The 12,161-nt window shown below is 34.4% G+C and overlaps 1 protein-coding gene across 2 annotated transcripts in view; it reads right to left on the bottom strand.

Moving 5' to 3' along the window:
- The window catches only part of LOC121408999 (protein KIAA0100-like), a 61,878-nt gene that overhangs the window by 20,072 nt on the left and 29,645 nt on the right, over positions 1 to 12,161 (bottom strand). For both annotated transcript variants that reach the window (XM_041600767.1, XM_041600766.1), the window contains 15 exons: positions 11,426 to 11,522; positions 10,611 to 10,821; positions 10,159 to 10,331; positions 9,096 to 9,194; positions 8,418 to 8,684; positions 7,906 to 8,002; positions 7,222 to 7,318; positions 6,572 to 6,646; positions 6,064 to 6,135; positions 5,281 to 5,375; positions 4,304 to 4,466; positions 3,690 to 3,773; positions 2,988 to 3,043; positions 1,212 to 1,335; positions 492 to 593 (listed from right to left, as the gene is read on the bottom strand). In XM_041600767.1, coding sequence (XP_041456701.1) covers positions 492 to 593; positions 1,212 to 1,335; positions 2,988 to 3,043; positions 3,690 to 3,773; positions 4,304 to 4,466; positions 5,281 to 5,375; positions 6,064 to 6,135; positions 6,572 to 6,646; positions 7,222 to 7,318; positions 7,906 to 8,002; positions 8,418 to 8,684; positions 9,096 to 9,194; positions 10,159 to 10,331; positions 10,611 to 10,821; positions 11,426 to 11,522 — 1,812 coding nt within the window. The remainder of the gene's footprint in view (positions 1 to 491; positions 594 to 1,211; positions 1,336 to 2,987; positions 3,044 to 3,689; positions 3,774 to 4,303; positions 4,467 to 5,280; positions 5,376 to 6,063; positions 6,136 to 6,571; positions 6,647 to 7,221; positions 7,319 to 7,905; positions 8,003 to 8,417; positions 8,685 to 9,095; positions 9,195 to 10,158; positions 10,332 to 10,610; positions 10,822 to 11,425; positions 11,523 to 12,161) is intronic.

Below are 12,161 nucleotides of genomic sequence, written 5' to 3' on the forward strand. Positions count from 1 at the left end.
TCTGATTTCATACACTTCTTCAATTCAACAATCAAGATATGGAGGATGCTACAGAGGTGAGAGACAGTAAGTCTATTCCTGCCTTATTTTTTTAAAAGAATTTATAGGGTTAGGATAGTGAATGGTTATTTTGGGATTACTTTTGATTTGGTTGAATTTTGTTTCATTGAGATCAGGGTAAAGGTTAGTTTTTGGAGATTGCCCCTGGAGCAAATGTCACTGAATCCTCCACATGGCTAGAAAAACTTTCTGGTCACCAAAAGAAGACACTGGAAGACACATATCAATTAAAGTTGGACTCAAGGAAGAACATTAAAAGATGTCTGACCATATAAATCCGACAGTCAAGAAAGCTCAAAATGTAGCCATTACTAAGAAATTCAAAAGTCCATATAAACCCCCCAAAAGAAGAAGACTCTGAACACTAATGGTCATTTCTTAAATCCACAACAGTTAGTATTTCAGCTGCTATGGTAATGGATATTTCTTACCTGTGCTTTGCTGTATGAGTCATAGAGCCCAAAGACCACATCTCTATTGAACCTTGTCCAGGATCCACGGAATTCATATACTACAAGCTTGTGAATGAAATCCTAAACAAAGGCAGAAAATTAATAAAGATAAAATCCATGTATACATACACTTCATGCATCGAACATTTATCTGCAATAAGAAAAAAAACTACAATGGATAACCACCAAGCAAGTCTATGTACTCTAACTGATTGTATCATCATAGTACAAGTACTCACATCATTGAAAGAAATTCCCAACTACCAAAATTATTAATCACCTGGGTGGAGAGTGGCAATTATAGGTTATCCACACAAAATGTATTAACTCTAAAATGCTGAACTAAGTGGTATAAAAACACCTATTAATTTGAACATTCATTACTCATTTTATTTTAAATTCAGTACCTGGCAATACATGTACCTTTATGAAAAAAAGGAATGGGTTGAATTGCATTCTATACCACCAACTGTATGCTTCACTTCTGCTTACCAGTGAATAGATTGATTAAATCTATTTTCAACAAACTTATTATACATTACAAATCATTTTAAAGTTGAAATGGAAATCAGACATTTCCAATGACAGAAAATCTTTTGCCGTCTCAATACTACCCTAAATGTTAACTTGTTCTCAGTATAAGCAAGAAAGAAACCTCCCAGTTCCATAAACCAATAGATACGAAATATGAGACCCTACCCTTTCTTCATTCTCTGTATTCATTCTCTTAGCATCCTTCACTTCCTCTTCCTCATCTTCAGAATCAGAAATGTTCTCAGGTGCTGGCTCTAAATTCTTGCACTTCTGCCGGCAGTAGCTAACTCTACAAAATTAAATCACAGCACGGAAGTTTGGTTTCTCTATAATCTTGTTACAAATCTTGTTGTAGGTATCTAATTCAAGCTGAAAGGGAAAGTAAGGTGCACTACCTTGATCATGATACACATAACTTCTGCACCTCTGGTATATACAAAGAAGCTCACTTTTTAATCATAAGTGTAAGTACATGTATACAATCAACCACTTTATAACAAGATTAGCATACATCTCTGTAATACATGCACAAATCAATGGATATGATAGGTGTACATATACTAACAAGTGGAATGCCTCTGGCCGTCTCACCTGCATCACGCGGTTCAATATAGCAGCAGTGCTGACTTTGAATACTACTCTAACTCGCACAAGATGTTCAGTGATACATGGTTACTCTTATGTCCACTTTTTATGAACTAAACCAATAAACTTACAGAGATATGATGGTTATTCAACAAAAAACCCCAACATGACCAAAGTTCATTGACCTTACATGACCTTTGACCTTGATAATGTGACCTGAAACTCGAACAGGATGTTCAGTGATACTTGATTACTCTTATGTACAAGTTTCATGAATCAGATCCATAAACTTTCAAAGTTATGATGGTAATTCAACAGATACACCCAATTCGGCCAAAGTTCATTGACCTTTGACCTTGGTCATGTGACCTGAAACGCGCACAGGATGTTTAGTGATACTTGATTACTCTAATGTCCAAGTTTAATGAACTAGACCAATAAACTTTCAAAGTTATGATGGTAATTCAACAGATACCCCCGATTCGGCCAAAGTTCATTGACCCTAAATGACCTTTGACCTTAATCATGAGACCTGACACTTGCACAAAATTTTCAGTGATGCTTGATTACTATTATGTCCAAGTTTCATGAATCAGATCCATAAACTTTCAAAGTTATGATGGGAATTCAACAGATATCCCCAATTCGGCCAAAGTTCATTGACCCTAAATGACCTTTGACCTTGGTCATGTGACGTGAAACTCATGCAGGATGTTCAGTGATAATTGATTAACCTTATGTCCAAGTTTCATGAACTAGGTCCATATATTTTCTAAGTTATGATGACATTTCAAAAACTTAACCTCAGGTTAAGATTTCGATGTTGATTCCTCCAACATGGTCTAAGTTCATTGACCCTAAATGACCTTTGACCTTGGTCATGTGACATGAAACTCTAATAGGATGTTCAGTAATACTTGATTAACCTTATGGCCAAGTTTTATTAACTAGGTCCATATACTTTCTAAGTTATGACGTCATTTCAAAAACTTAACCTCAGGTTAAGATTTGATGTTGACGCCGCCGCCGCAGCCGCCGCCGTCGGAAAAGCGGTGCCTATAGTCTCACTTTGCTTCGCAGGTGAGACAAAAATGAAAAGATGAAAATAACGAGAAAGATTAGCTCTCACAGGATAAAAAAACTTACAATATATGCAATTAGTCATTTTGCTTTTAAAAAGAAATGTTTTACTATACCAACTCTCTCAAACAATAGACCCTTGTGCAAGTATGTTAATGTTTATATATATAAGCTTGAGACTGAAATAAAGACACCAACACTTGATAAGTACAAGTATAGGAACAAAATTGGCAAGAATTGATGAACATCATACACATTTGGTAAGAATTGAGTCACCTGTTGACACTGGCAAGATGATGCTTCTCTGCTGGGGGCTTGATGATCATGTGACACTGCAAATTGGCAAAACAAAGAAATAACAAATTAAAGAGAATGACAGCAGACCTTTTTTAAAATTAAGAATTTTATATCAATTTTACCCAAAGTCTTCATTTCTAAAACTTTGAGGCAAATTATTATTTTCTCCAATTGAGGGAGGGGAAGGGGGGATAAGGGTAATTCTTTTGGTTGACCATAACAAGTACAACATTCAGACCATAATTCAACCACATTTTTTTAAATTTTTTCAGCTTTGTTTTATCACTATGACAAGACTTTCTTCTCCCTTTCAAAGAGGATACATGTTTATATCCTGAATTTATACAGGCAACATGAAGAAATATTCCAGTTACAGAGTGTGGTAAAAAAAGATAAAGAACAAACACAAAGTGAAATGAAATTAATCACAAGAAGGAACGTGTACAAAATAATTAGGCTGAATTAGCAATATTATTATGATGATGAAAAAGTTTGATATAAACAATGACCATTATCAGTTGCTCTCTCAATCAAATTCTTCATTGTTTATGTGTGTCTTATTACTCTTACAAAAGAAAACAAAATTAATAAAAAATATAAAAATTGATATTCCAGAAGGACACAAACCCATATGCCCTAAACACCCTCATACACATAGGTATTGGACTGCTGAGATAATACCTTAACCTCATCTGCATTTGATGTGTAGAGATATACATGGCTCTCTCCTACTTCAAAGTCAAGTTCAACAAAGCTCCAATCAGCCTGATGATAAGAAAAAAAATCAAAGATAATTTATTTTATCAGACATATAGGTATGAAATATACTGCAGTTGGATAGAAAATGATACAATATACATCAATTTAGTTCAATTTTTTATGTTTCAAATAGCAACAGGAGGTCAAACTTTGTTTCTGATACATTTTATTATGTACATGTACATTGCATTTGGGCAATTCCATAAAATATGTATGTCTGACCCCCTATATGTGGGACCTTCATGAAATTTTCTTTCTCTGATTTCTGGTTCTTTTGACAGTCTGTAATGTTTTCAAAGGATTATGACTTGGTCAGATTATGACGTGAAGTAAGACTTGAGAAAAATGGAGGTTGGATGTCCAACAAGGTTGATCATTTTTTGGTATTACCTTTTTATTAAGTACATGTATCATAGAATAAACATAACATCTTTATTTTGTGTAAAGAAATTATTTTGCACAAAATATAAACATCAAGAGTACTTGTTCTGTAACCAATACACTGACATTACAGATGGGCATGAGTGGTAACTTACAATTGGTCTATGGATTAGACCATCACTGTTCTCTAAGAGCCGAAGACCATTCTGAGAGTGAAACATACCAGGTCCTAGACACACCTCTATCCCTCTTTGTTGGGCAAATGAAGCCCAGTAGTTCAATCGTAATGCTTGAAACTTGGCTTGAAAGTCTACTAGCCTGGAAAGACAAGAATGTTCAGGAAATTGGTAACTGATTAATTTAACTTTGCATAGAGAAAAATGACTTCTAAACATTTCAGTATATATAAAATTACTAAGTCTGGAACTAAATCTAAATAATTATGATTTCATGTAATAATATAAGAAAAAGGAAAGTGGGGATGTGACATCATCAGACCACCTAATGAATATTCATGAGGATGTGCACATACAGTTTTCACAAAATATTGCTACAGTTTAAAATTCAATAACTTGTTATTTGTTATCAGATTTTGATAAAACTTTCAACATTTTGCTCAGTGAATTTGATTGTATTTATTTAGAATATATATTTTCAGCCTAGAGCTGCCCTTTAAATTTTTCAGGGCCTAGATCTATAAGTTTCTGACTAAGTCGATTGAAAGAAAAGTGATGTCAAGAGCTTATGTAAATTAGATGAAGCCAACTATAATGTATACAAAAATCCCAAATACAGATACACACATGTAGGCACATGCATTATTCATTGTTCAAAAAAAAACTTAAGTCTACTACTGTAACTGAATATTATGCTCATTATGCTTACAAATGAATAAATACTCGGTTTCTACAAGGACCATTTGGTGCAGAATTTCTTTTCACACGTACAAGAAGGAGTTTGTTGGATTTTGCAGAAATTCATTTCGTGACCAATACTTCAATGGGTATTTATTATCTAACTTGAAACAAAACCTATATAAATTCACTCTGCACGAAATAACATAGTTCATTTAGATACATATTCCATATGAAAAATGTACCACAAGTCATATGTTGTACTACTGCATTCTTACTTGAAATGTCTACTGAGTGGAGTCTTCTTTGGTACTGTGTTATCAAAGAGCCTTCCTCTTCTTGTTGGTCTTGTTACATTACCAAGGGTGCAGGACTGTTTGATACAAGAAAAAATATTAATGTTTGAGCTAATGGATGTTCCGACTAGCAGAGGTTATCATTGTACATGCATATTGCAACTTCCATCCATTATTTAATCCATCCATCCTACCAACTATCCAATCTTCCATCCACATGCATTCATCCATTCATTTATCAATCAATGCACTCATCAATCTATTCATAATTCATCTATGCAGAACAAGAACAAGAAAAAGTACTAGGTGTGAAATTCATAATACATGCAGTTTGCATTTATGTATGACATTCATGAATTATGCAGTTGTTTCTGAGACATTAACAATCAAGTTAATGTGGAATACAATCCCAAAACTTTGAATATGATTACCATTTACTTCACCTTCTCTCCCCATTACACTTGATAATTACAATACATACATCAAAACTGAAATCTAATCTTCTGTTAATTTAACGTTTGCACATGGAAAAAAATACTCTTTATTATTACCTTCTTTGTTTTAATAAGTAATGCATCTAAACATTTATTGCCATTTTATACCAATTTCACTTTTGTATATCATAAGCCCCGACTAGTGAGGAGAGCTTCACAACAGAAACTAAGTTTTTCTTTTAGTCATCCTTGGGCACGAGACGGTGGTAATTTCTTCCTCTTGTACATATCATTGTTGTCATTTGCCTGGAAATAAAATAAATAAACAAACCTGAAAATTTTGAAGCCATCTCATTGTACTACTGTAGAACAGACACTCAGGTGGGTCTTCTTCTTCACCATCCTATGAAAAACAATTCAGAATTAACTTGAATATGGAGGCACAGGTCAAGTCAAAACATATTTAATGTTTATACTATACAATATATTATGGTCAACTTTTTGCAGATATCAAGTTTAAAATTGTCACTGTTAACAAAAATATCAATGTAAAGTTGTATTTTAGTCACATTTAGTGAGATATAACAAGAAATACTATCACACCATAAAAAATAAAACTGTAGGCATCCCTTTGGCACTTCATTCTCCAGTACTATAAAATTATACATAACATTATCAACAACCCTTGAGTAACAAATGAAATAACAATTGCATCCTTATTACATCAATTTAAGAAATAAAACAATTTAATGCAGAAAGCGATTTTCACCTCAGAATTATTGTATCCCACAAACATAAACAAAAAATTAAAGATATATTTATTCATTAAGTATATTTACATTAGGTCCTTTGAGTTCCAGTGACATTCGTAGGTTGAGATTCTGAGACCTGAAAGCACCATATGAGTCATGAACCTGCAATCAGAATAAAAAACTTTTAAAATACATATATGCAATGCCACAGTCACAAAAACTTATCACTGGTGTAACTGCAAGATTAAAAGTACCAATTGATAATTTGGTCGCACAAAATGTGTGAGTTTGTGTAAATAGGAAACTGATCAATTTTTTGTGCGTAGAATTTACACTGCTAACATTAACAATGTCAACATGGCAGTGCACGGTCACTCTGCACTTAATCAGTTTCAAATGGTGTTATTTATTTTGTCTGAGTTTAAAAATATCTTGTCAAATTCCCATTTTACTCTCTTGACAATCATAGAATCCTATCAAAATGTAATGGGATCATGTTTCACATCAGACTTTCATTGATAACTTCTAGTAGATCATTATCCATGGCCAATTCAAGATTTGATATGTGCAACTTCTGTGATACACCCATTTTTGCAAAAAGTATGGCTATAAAAATGTGTAATTCAACTTCTCACTTTTAAATGAATGTTATACAAAATGTGTACCCCCCCCAAAAAAAAGTCACACAAATTGTGTAACAATATTAATCTGTATTGTATTAAGAGAGATAATTTTACCTGTGTGATAGAGTGAGCAGGAACTTTGTCAGGTGCACAAGGCATGATACTATGATGATCATTGCAATCTCCATTCGTCAACCATTCAATACCAATGCTGCAAAAAATATATTGTTGGGAATGAAACTTATTCTCCATTTCAATCTCATTGTTTATCGCATTCATACACTTCACTAAATGTATTTTCTGTAGATAAGCAAGAATTCATAACATTACTTCATTCTTTTATTTTAGTTGATTTAATATCTGTTCTCTGTTTATTTCATTGCTTTAATGCATCAACGATGGAAAGCTATTTGATAAATTTTATGAAAAGTGTTATATAAGATATACATACATATTAAATAAGTTATTATCACAGTATTGCACCTAGGAGTAGATCATTTCAAGATCAATAGAGTTATATAAATGCTTATTATCATCAATATAATTATTATGAATATAAACACTAATGATTTCATTCTTAACAACCAAATAACTCTTGCCTATATCATATCAAAGCCTACTTTTTCAATATCAAATTGATTTAGCAATAAAAGCAGGTGTAAGCAACATCACATTCTGCATAAAGGTAAATGAGCAAGACTCAAAATATTAGAATTGTGTGAGAAATACTTAAATACAATAAACTTTGAATTAAATTCAAACTTTCTTATACAACATTAGTTCACAGAGATTACTTACTCCCATCTGAACTTTGGTAAGTGGATAAGTCTGACATCATCATATTTTGATGCAGTCCTCACAAAGATGTCTAAGTTACCCTTGATTAAGAAATGTGCTGGGAAAGAAAGAGAATTAAAATCATCATATAATACTATCTGGCAATTTTTTTTAATTTGTAGAAAAAAATCTAAAACCATGAGAACTGAATAATAATGAGAACAATTCTAAATGATTATAAGGATATAGTGTATTAAAACCTTTTTCATCAAGTGAAAGGGATTCTCCACACCTTATTATAAAACAGAAGATCTCTTGCTGTAATTCATCATGAAAAGAGGATTGAGGATCGAATATGTGAGTCATTCCACACATGTCCCCATAATAGTGTTTGTAATTGGCAGCAAATATGAAAGAATGACACAGTTTGCTTCCTCCTCAGTGTTTTGATAGAAATGTGAATGCAACAATGTTCTTGATTGGCCATTGTTATTGAACGATTATTAGCAAACATTATGTTACAAAACACAAACCATTGGTCCAATCTAGATAGATATCCCTCCACTCCCAATCCAGTTGCTCTGTAGTATTGTAAGGATCTTTGGTGGTAAGCCACATCATATTGCACTGTTCCAATGAGATGGTTAGTCGGCCATGGAAGAGTAGGCGGACCTTGTCCCAAAAGGGGAGGGGCTTGCTGGGGTCAACGGATGGTCGATTGAGGAGGTTCATGGCTAGGTTGACCTGACCCCAAGCTGGTTCCATGCTGGGACCATATGCCATACTCATACCAGTAGCATCTAGGAATAATATATGAATCAAAAGTAAAATTGTATTAACAAAACTCTACTTTTTACTGCTTAACTTTCTTCATTTTGTAATATTACCATCATTATATCCAGCATTGACCTGAAATTGTCTTTCCACTCATTGTTCATGTTCATCATATTTTTCCTTGTAGAAATTATCCTTATCACTATCACAATCATCATTATCCTCCTCATCATCATCATTATCATCACCATCACAATCACCCTTTTCACCATCATCATCACCATCATAACTATCACCCTTTATATCATTATCCTCCTCCTCATGTTCATGCTTATCTTTGAAATCATCACCAATACCAAGATGACCACCACCAAGACTGCTACCGTCATCAATATCATTGCAAGTTGTTTGTCAAGTCAATCAAACACTTTTATTACCTGTAGTGAGATCATGGAAGAACTTCAGAGGTGGCATGCTTCGAGTGACTTTCACATCCTGCCATGGTTCATCAATCTCAACCAGACCATCACGTTTGGCTAAAAAAAATTAAAAAAGAAGAAGCTTGTTCAGTCAGTTCAGACATGGCTCAACAAAGCTTAGCAACATCTCTGTGTACAACAATGTCAATGGGACATGAGGTATAAACAAAACTGTTGCAGAGGAAGGACTACAGAAGAATACTGCAGTTCAAGAGGCAAGATATACTCCCGGGGGGGCCACTTCCATTCACGAGTGGATACCATGCGCGACCATGGGGTCTCGAAAAGCACCCTAAACACGTAATTCCATATTCTGAAAATGCACCCCTTAACAAGTATTGGCGTGTGAAACCCTACCCTTAACAAGTATTGGAAACAAAACGATACTCTTGGCAAATATTCCCTGAAATGAACCCCTAAACAAGTACAGGAATGTTTTATTGTTACGGGTCCTTCGGTCGTCGGCTTTACCTTATTTGGTTTAGTACGACCCCACCTTCTACACCTCGCTCAAATCGGACTCTAAACACGAAGTTTTGGGGCAAAAAGGACATCCTTTATAAAACATTTTAATTTTGTTTTATCATCCCCGCATATTCGACCCTAAACACGTAATTTTCCTAGCGAAATAGATACCCTTTTTTCATTATTTTTGTGTTTTTGACACCCTTATCACGTTACGTACGTAACGTGCCCTATCGTGAAAAAGACATCCTTTTTACGTGTTTTTTTGGTCGCGCATGGTATCCACTCGCCAATGTAAGTGGCCCCCCCCCCCCGGGGATATACTATCTTAACAGTTCCAAGTACTAGTAACCTAAATGTCTATGATTGCAGTAGTTCAAAACATTACAAATACCCTGTCAAACCCAAAGAAGCAAGTCTGGTGCAAAATCACTGTCTGGAAGCATTGCTATGTTGTAAAATGAAAAATATGATATCATCATCTGGAAGGTTTTTTTTATTAGCTAGGTTCATTCCAAAGCCATCCCGAATGACTGCCTGTCTCCCCAGGGCTTACCTCTTGGGGGCCCAGTCTGTTCCGCTCCAACCAGCTTGCCCCACCAATGCCAGTCACTTATCTGCCATAGATTCAAAGGATAATCTCTCAGTTTGAGCGAGAACTGTTTGACATGACCTCGAACCATTCGACACCACAGTGTACTGAATTCTGTCTCGTCTGAAGGTGGTGGACTGCAGAGATAGAATAATGCATGTATATTAGGTGTTGCAAAATAATCCGTAATCACCAACAAATTCAATAGCAATTAAATTGTACATTCTGTTGCTAGAAGAAGATTAGCAATCACTTTTAAATCTGCGATTAATTAATTACATGTAGGCCAAATGTTAATTCATATTTAATTCAGAACCTTAATATCAACTTGTTGCCAGATTTATCAAGATGAGATCTATGAATGGTAACCATGTTAACAAAAATGTGAATGAATTGTCAAAAAAACACAACCCTACCTTGCAACATCAATCTCTTTCATGTGTCGTAAGATATTCTCTCTGCCATTCATAGATTCATCAGCAAGGGCGCTAATCTCTACTCCTGTCAAGGTCAAGGTCATGAGAACTTTCCGTTGAGGAGTGGAGGCATAAAGCCTCTGGGATCGCTTCAAGAAGATCTCTATGTTCTTTTTCTCCAGGGAGATGTACAGCTCTTCTATTTTCTTTGCTGTTAGGTTATGAAGAAAATACATGATGTGGGATTAGAAGCATTTTTACTGCGAGTCCATCACTGTATTAATTATTGACAAACATGAATCATACTTTTAGTATCCGCATGTGGTTTGTTTTTATCTTGGAGCAAACAATGATGTACATGTAAATCACTACATGTAACTGGCCATGTTTTAGCAGCCACCTGTCATGAAGTATTAATCTTATCAAACAGGAGAGGCTGTTAAAGTATATTTTCCCATATGGTTTCTCAATTCAGCACCTGTTCATAATATATTTTAACCATCTTCTCAATCAAATCAATTTCACTTATTTCCACAATTCAATAATATCAATCCACAAAAAGGAATGAATGTACCAATAAATATGCACACTTATATATACAATAACAATAGGTAAATAAAGAACAGAACATTACAAAAATTACTACATGTGTACTTCAAAACAAACAAAGGCCTGGGGCCTATCAAATGCTTTATACCATCAACATATTGTCCCCCTTTGATGGTTTCTTGATAAAACCTGAAAATCTATGTCACCTGTCAATAAAGACCACATCTCCCTTAAGTGGTCTTTATACACAGGTTATGAATACAAACCTGGTAGAAACTGGCCGTGATTCCTCTTTAGACCCTCTACCTTGTTGTCCAGTAGTTCTCTTCTATGTTCACTCTCTGCTCGTTCATCTTTTATCAGCTACAAAACAAGACACAGAATAATGATAATTTTTATGGATAAATGTGGGCAAAGGAAACATAGTGAAGAGAAAGGATATACATCCACTCACCTACATCTCCTTCATGATTTTTTTTCAGTATGATATTTTGTCTAAAATCAATGGCCCGTATTCTGAAGCCGGGGTTTTAAAGTTGTGGTTTAAGTATGGATAGCCAATTGTTACATAAATCACTAACAGTAGAGATATCATATTTCAGCTCATTTGGCTCTCAAGTCATTCATAATTGTCTAGGAAGTATAAATAGATGATTGTCTTCACCATCGATGAATCAGGAAAGAGCACAGTAAACATAAGAAACATACAACTTAATAAAACTTTTGACTCTTTTGGCTTCCCATAATTTTAGCACAGAGTTAGACCATGGTCTAAGTTAAACCTGACTTCAGACTATGGGCCAATGTGTATTACTACCATATGATGCCATATGTCACAAAAAACATACACTGTGCATATACAGAAAATTTCAGTATTCCTAAAAACTTACTCCTGAACTCTTTTCTTAATTCCCCTCATTAAACTACTGTTTATTTTTACATTTAATAACGACAAATTAAATGGTTTTGAATTTAATTAAAAGAAATCACAGATCACACGAA

This window comes from Lytechinus variegatus, chromosome 2 (assembly GCF_018143015.1).
Source record: "Lytechinus variegatus isolate NC3 chromosome 2, Lvar_3.0, whole genome shotgun sequence".
NCBI classification, from domain to species: Eukaryota; Metazoa; Echinodermata; class Echinoidea; order Temnopleuroida; family Toxopneustidae; genus Lytechinus; species Lytechinus variegatus.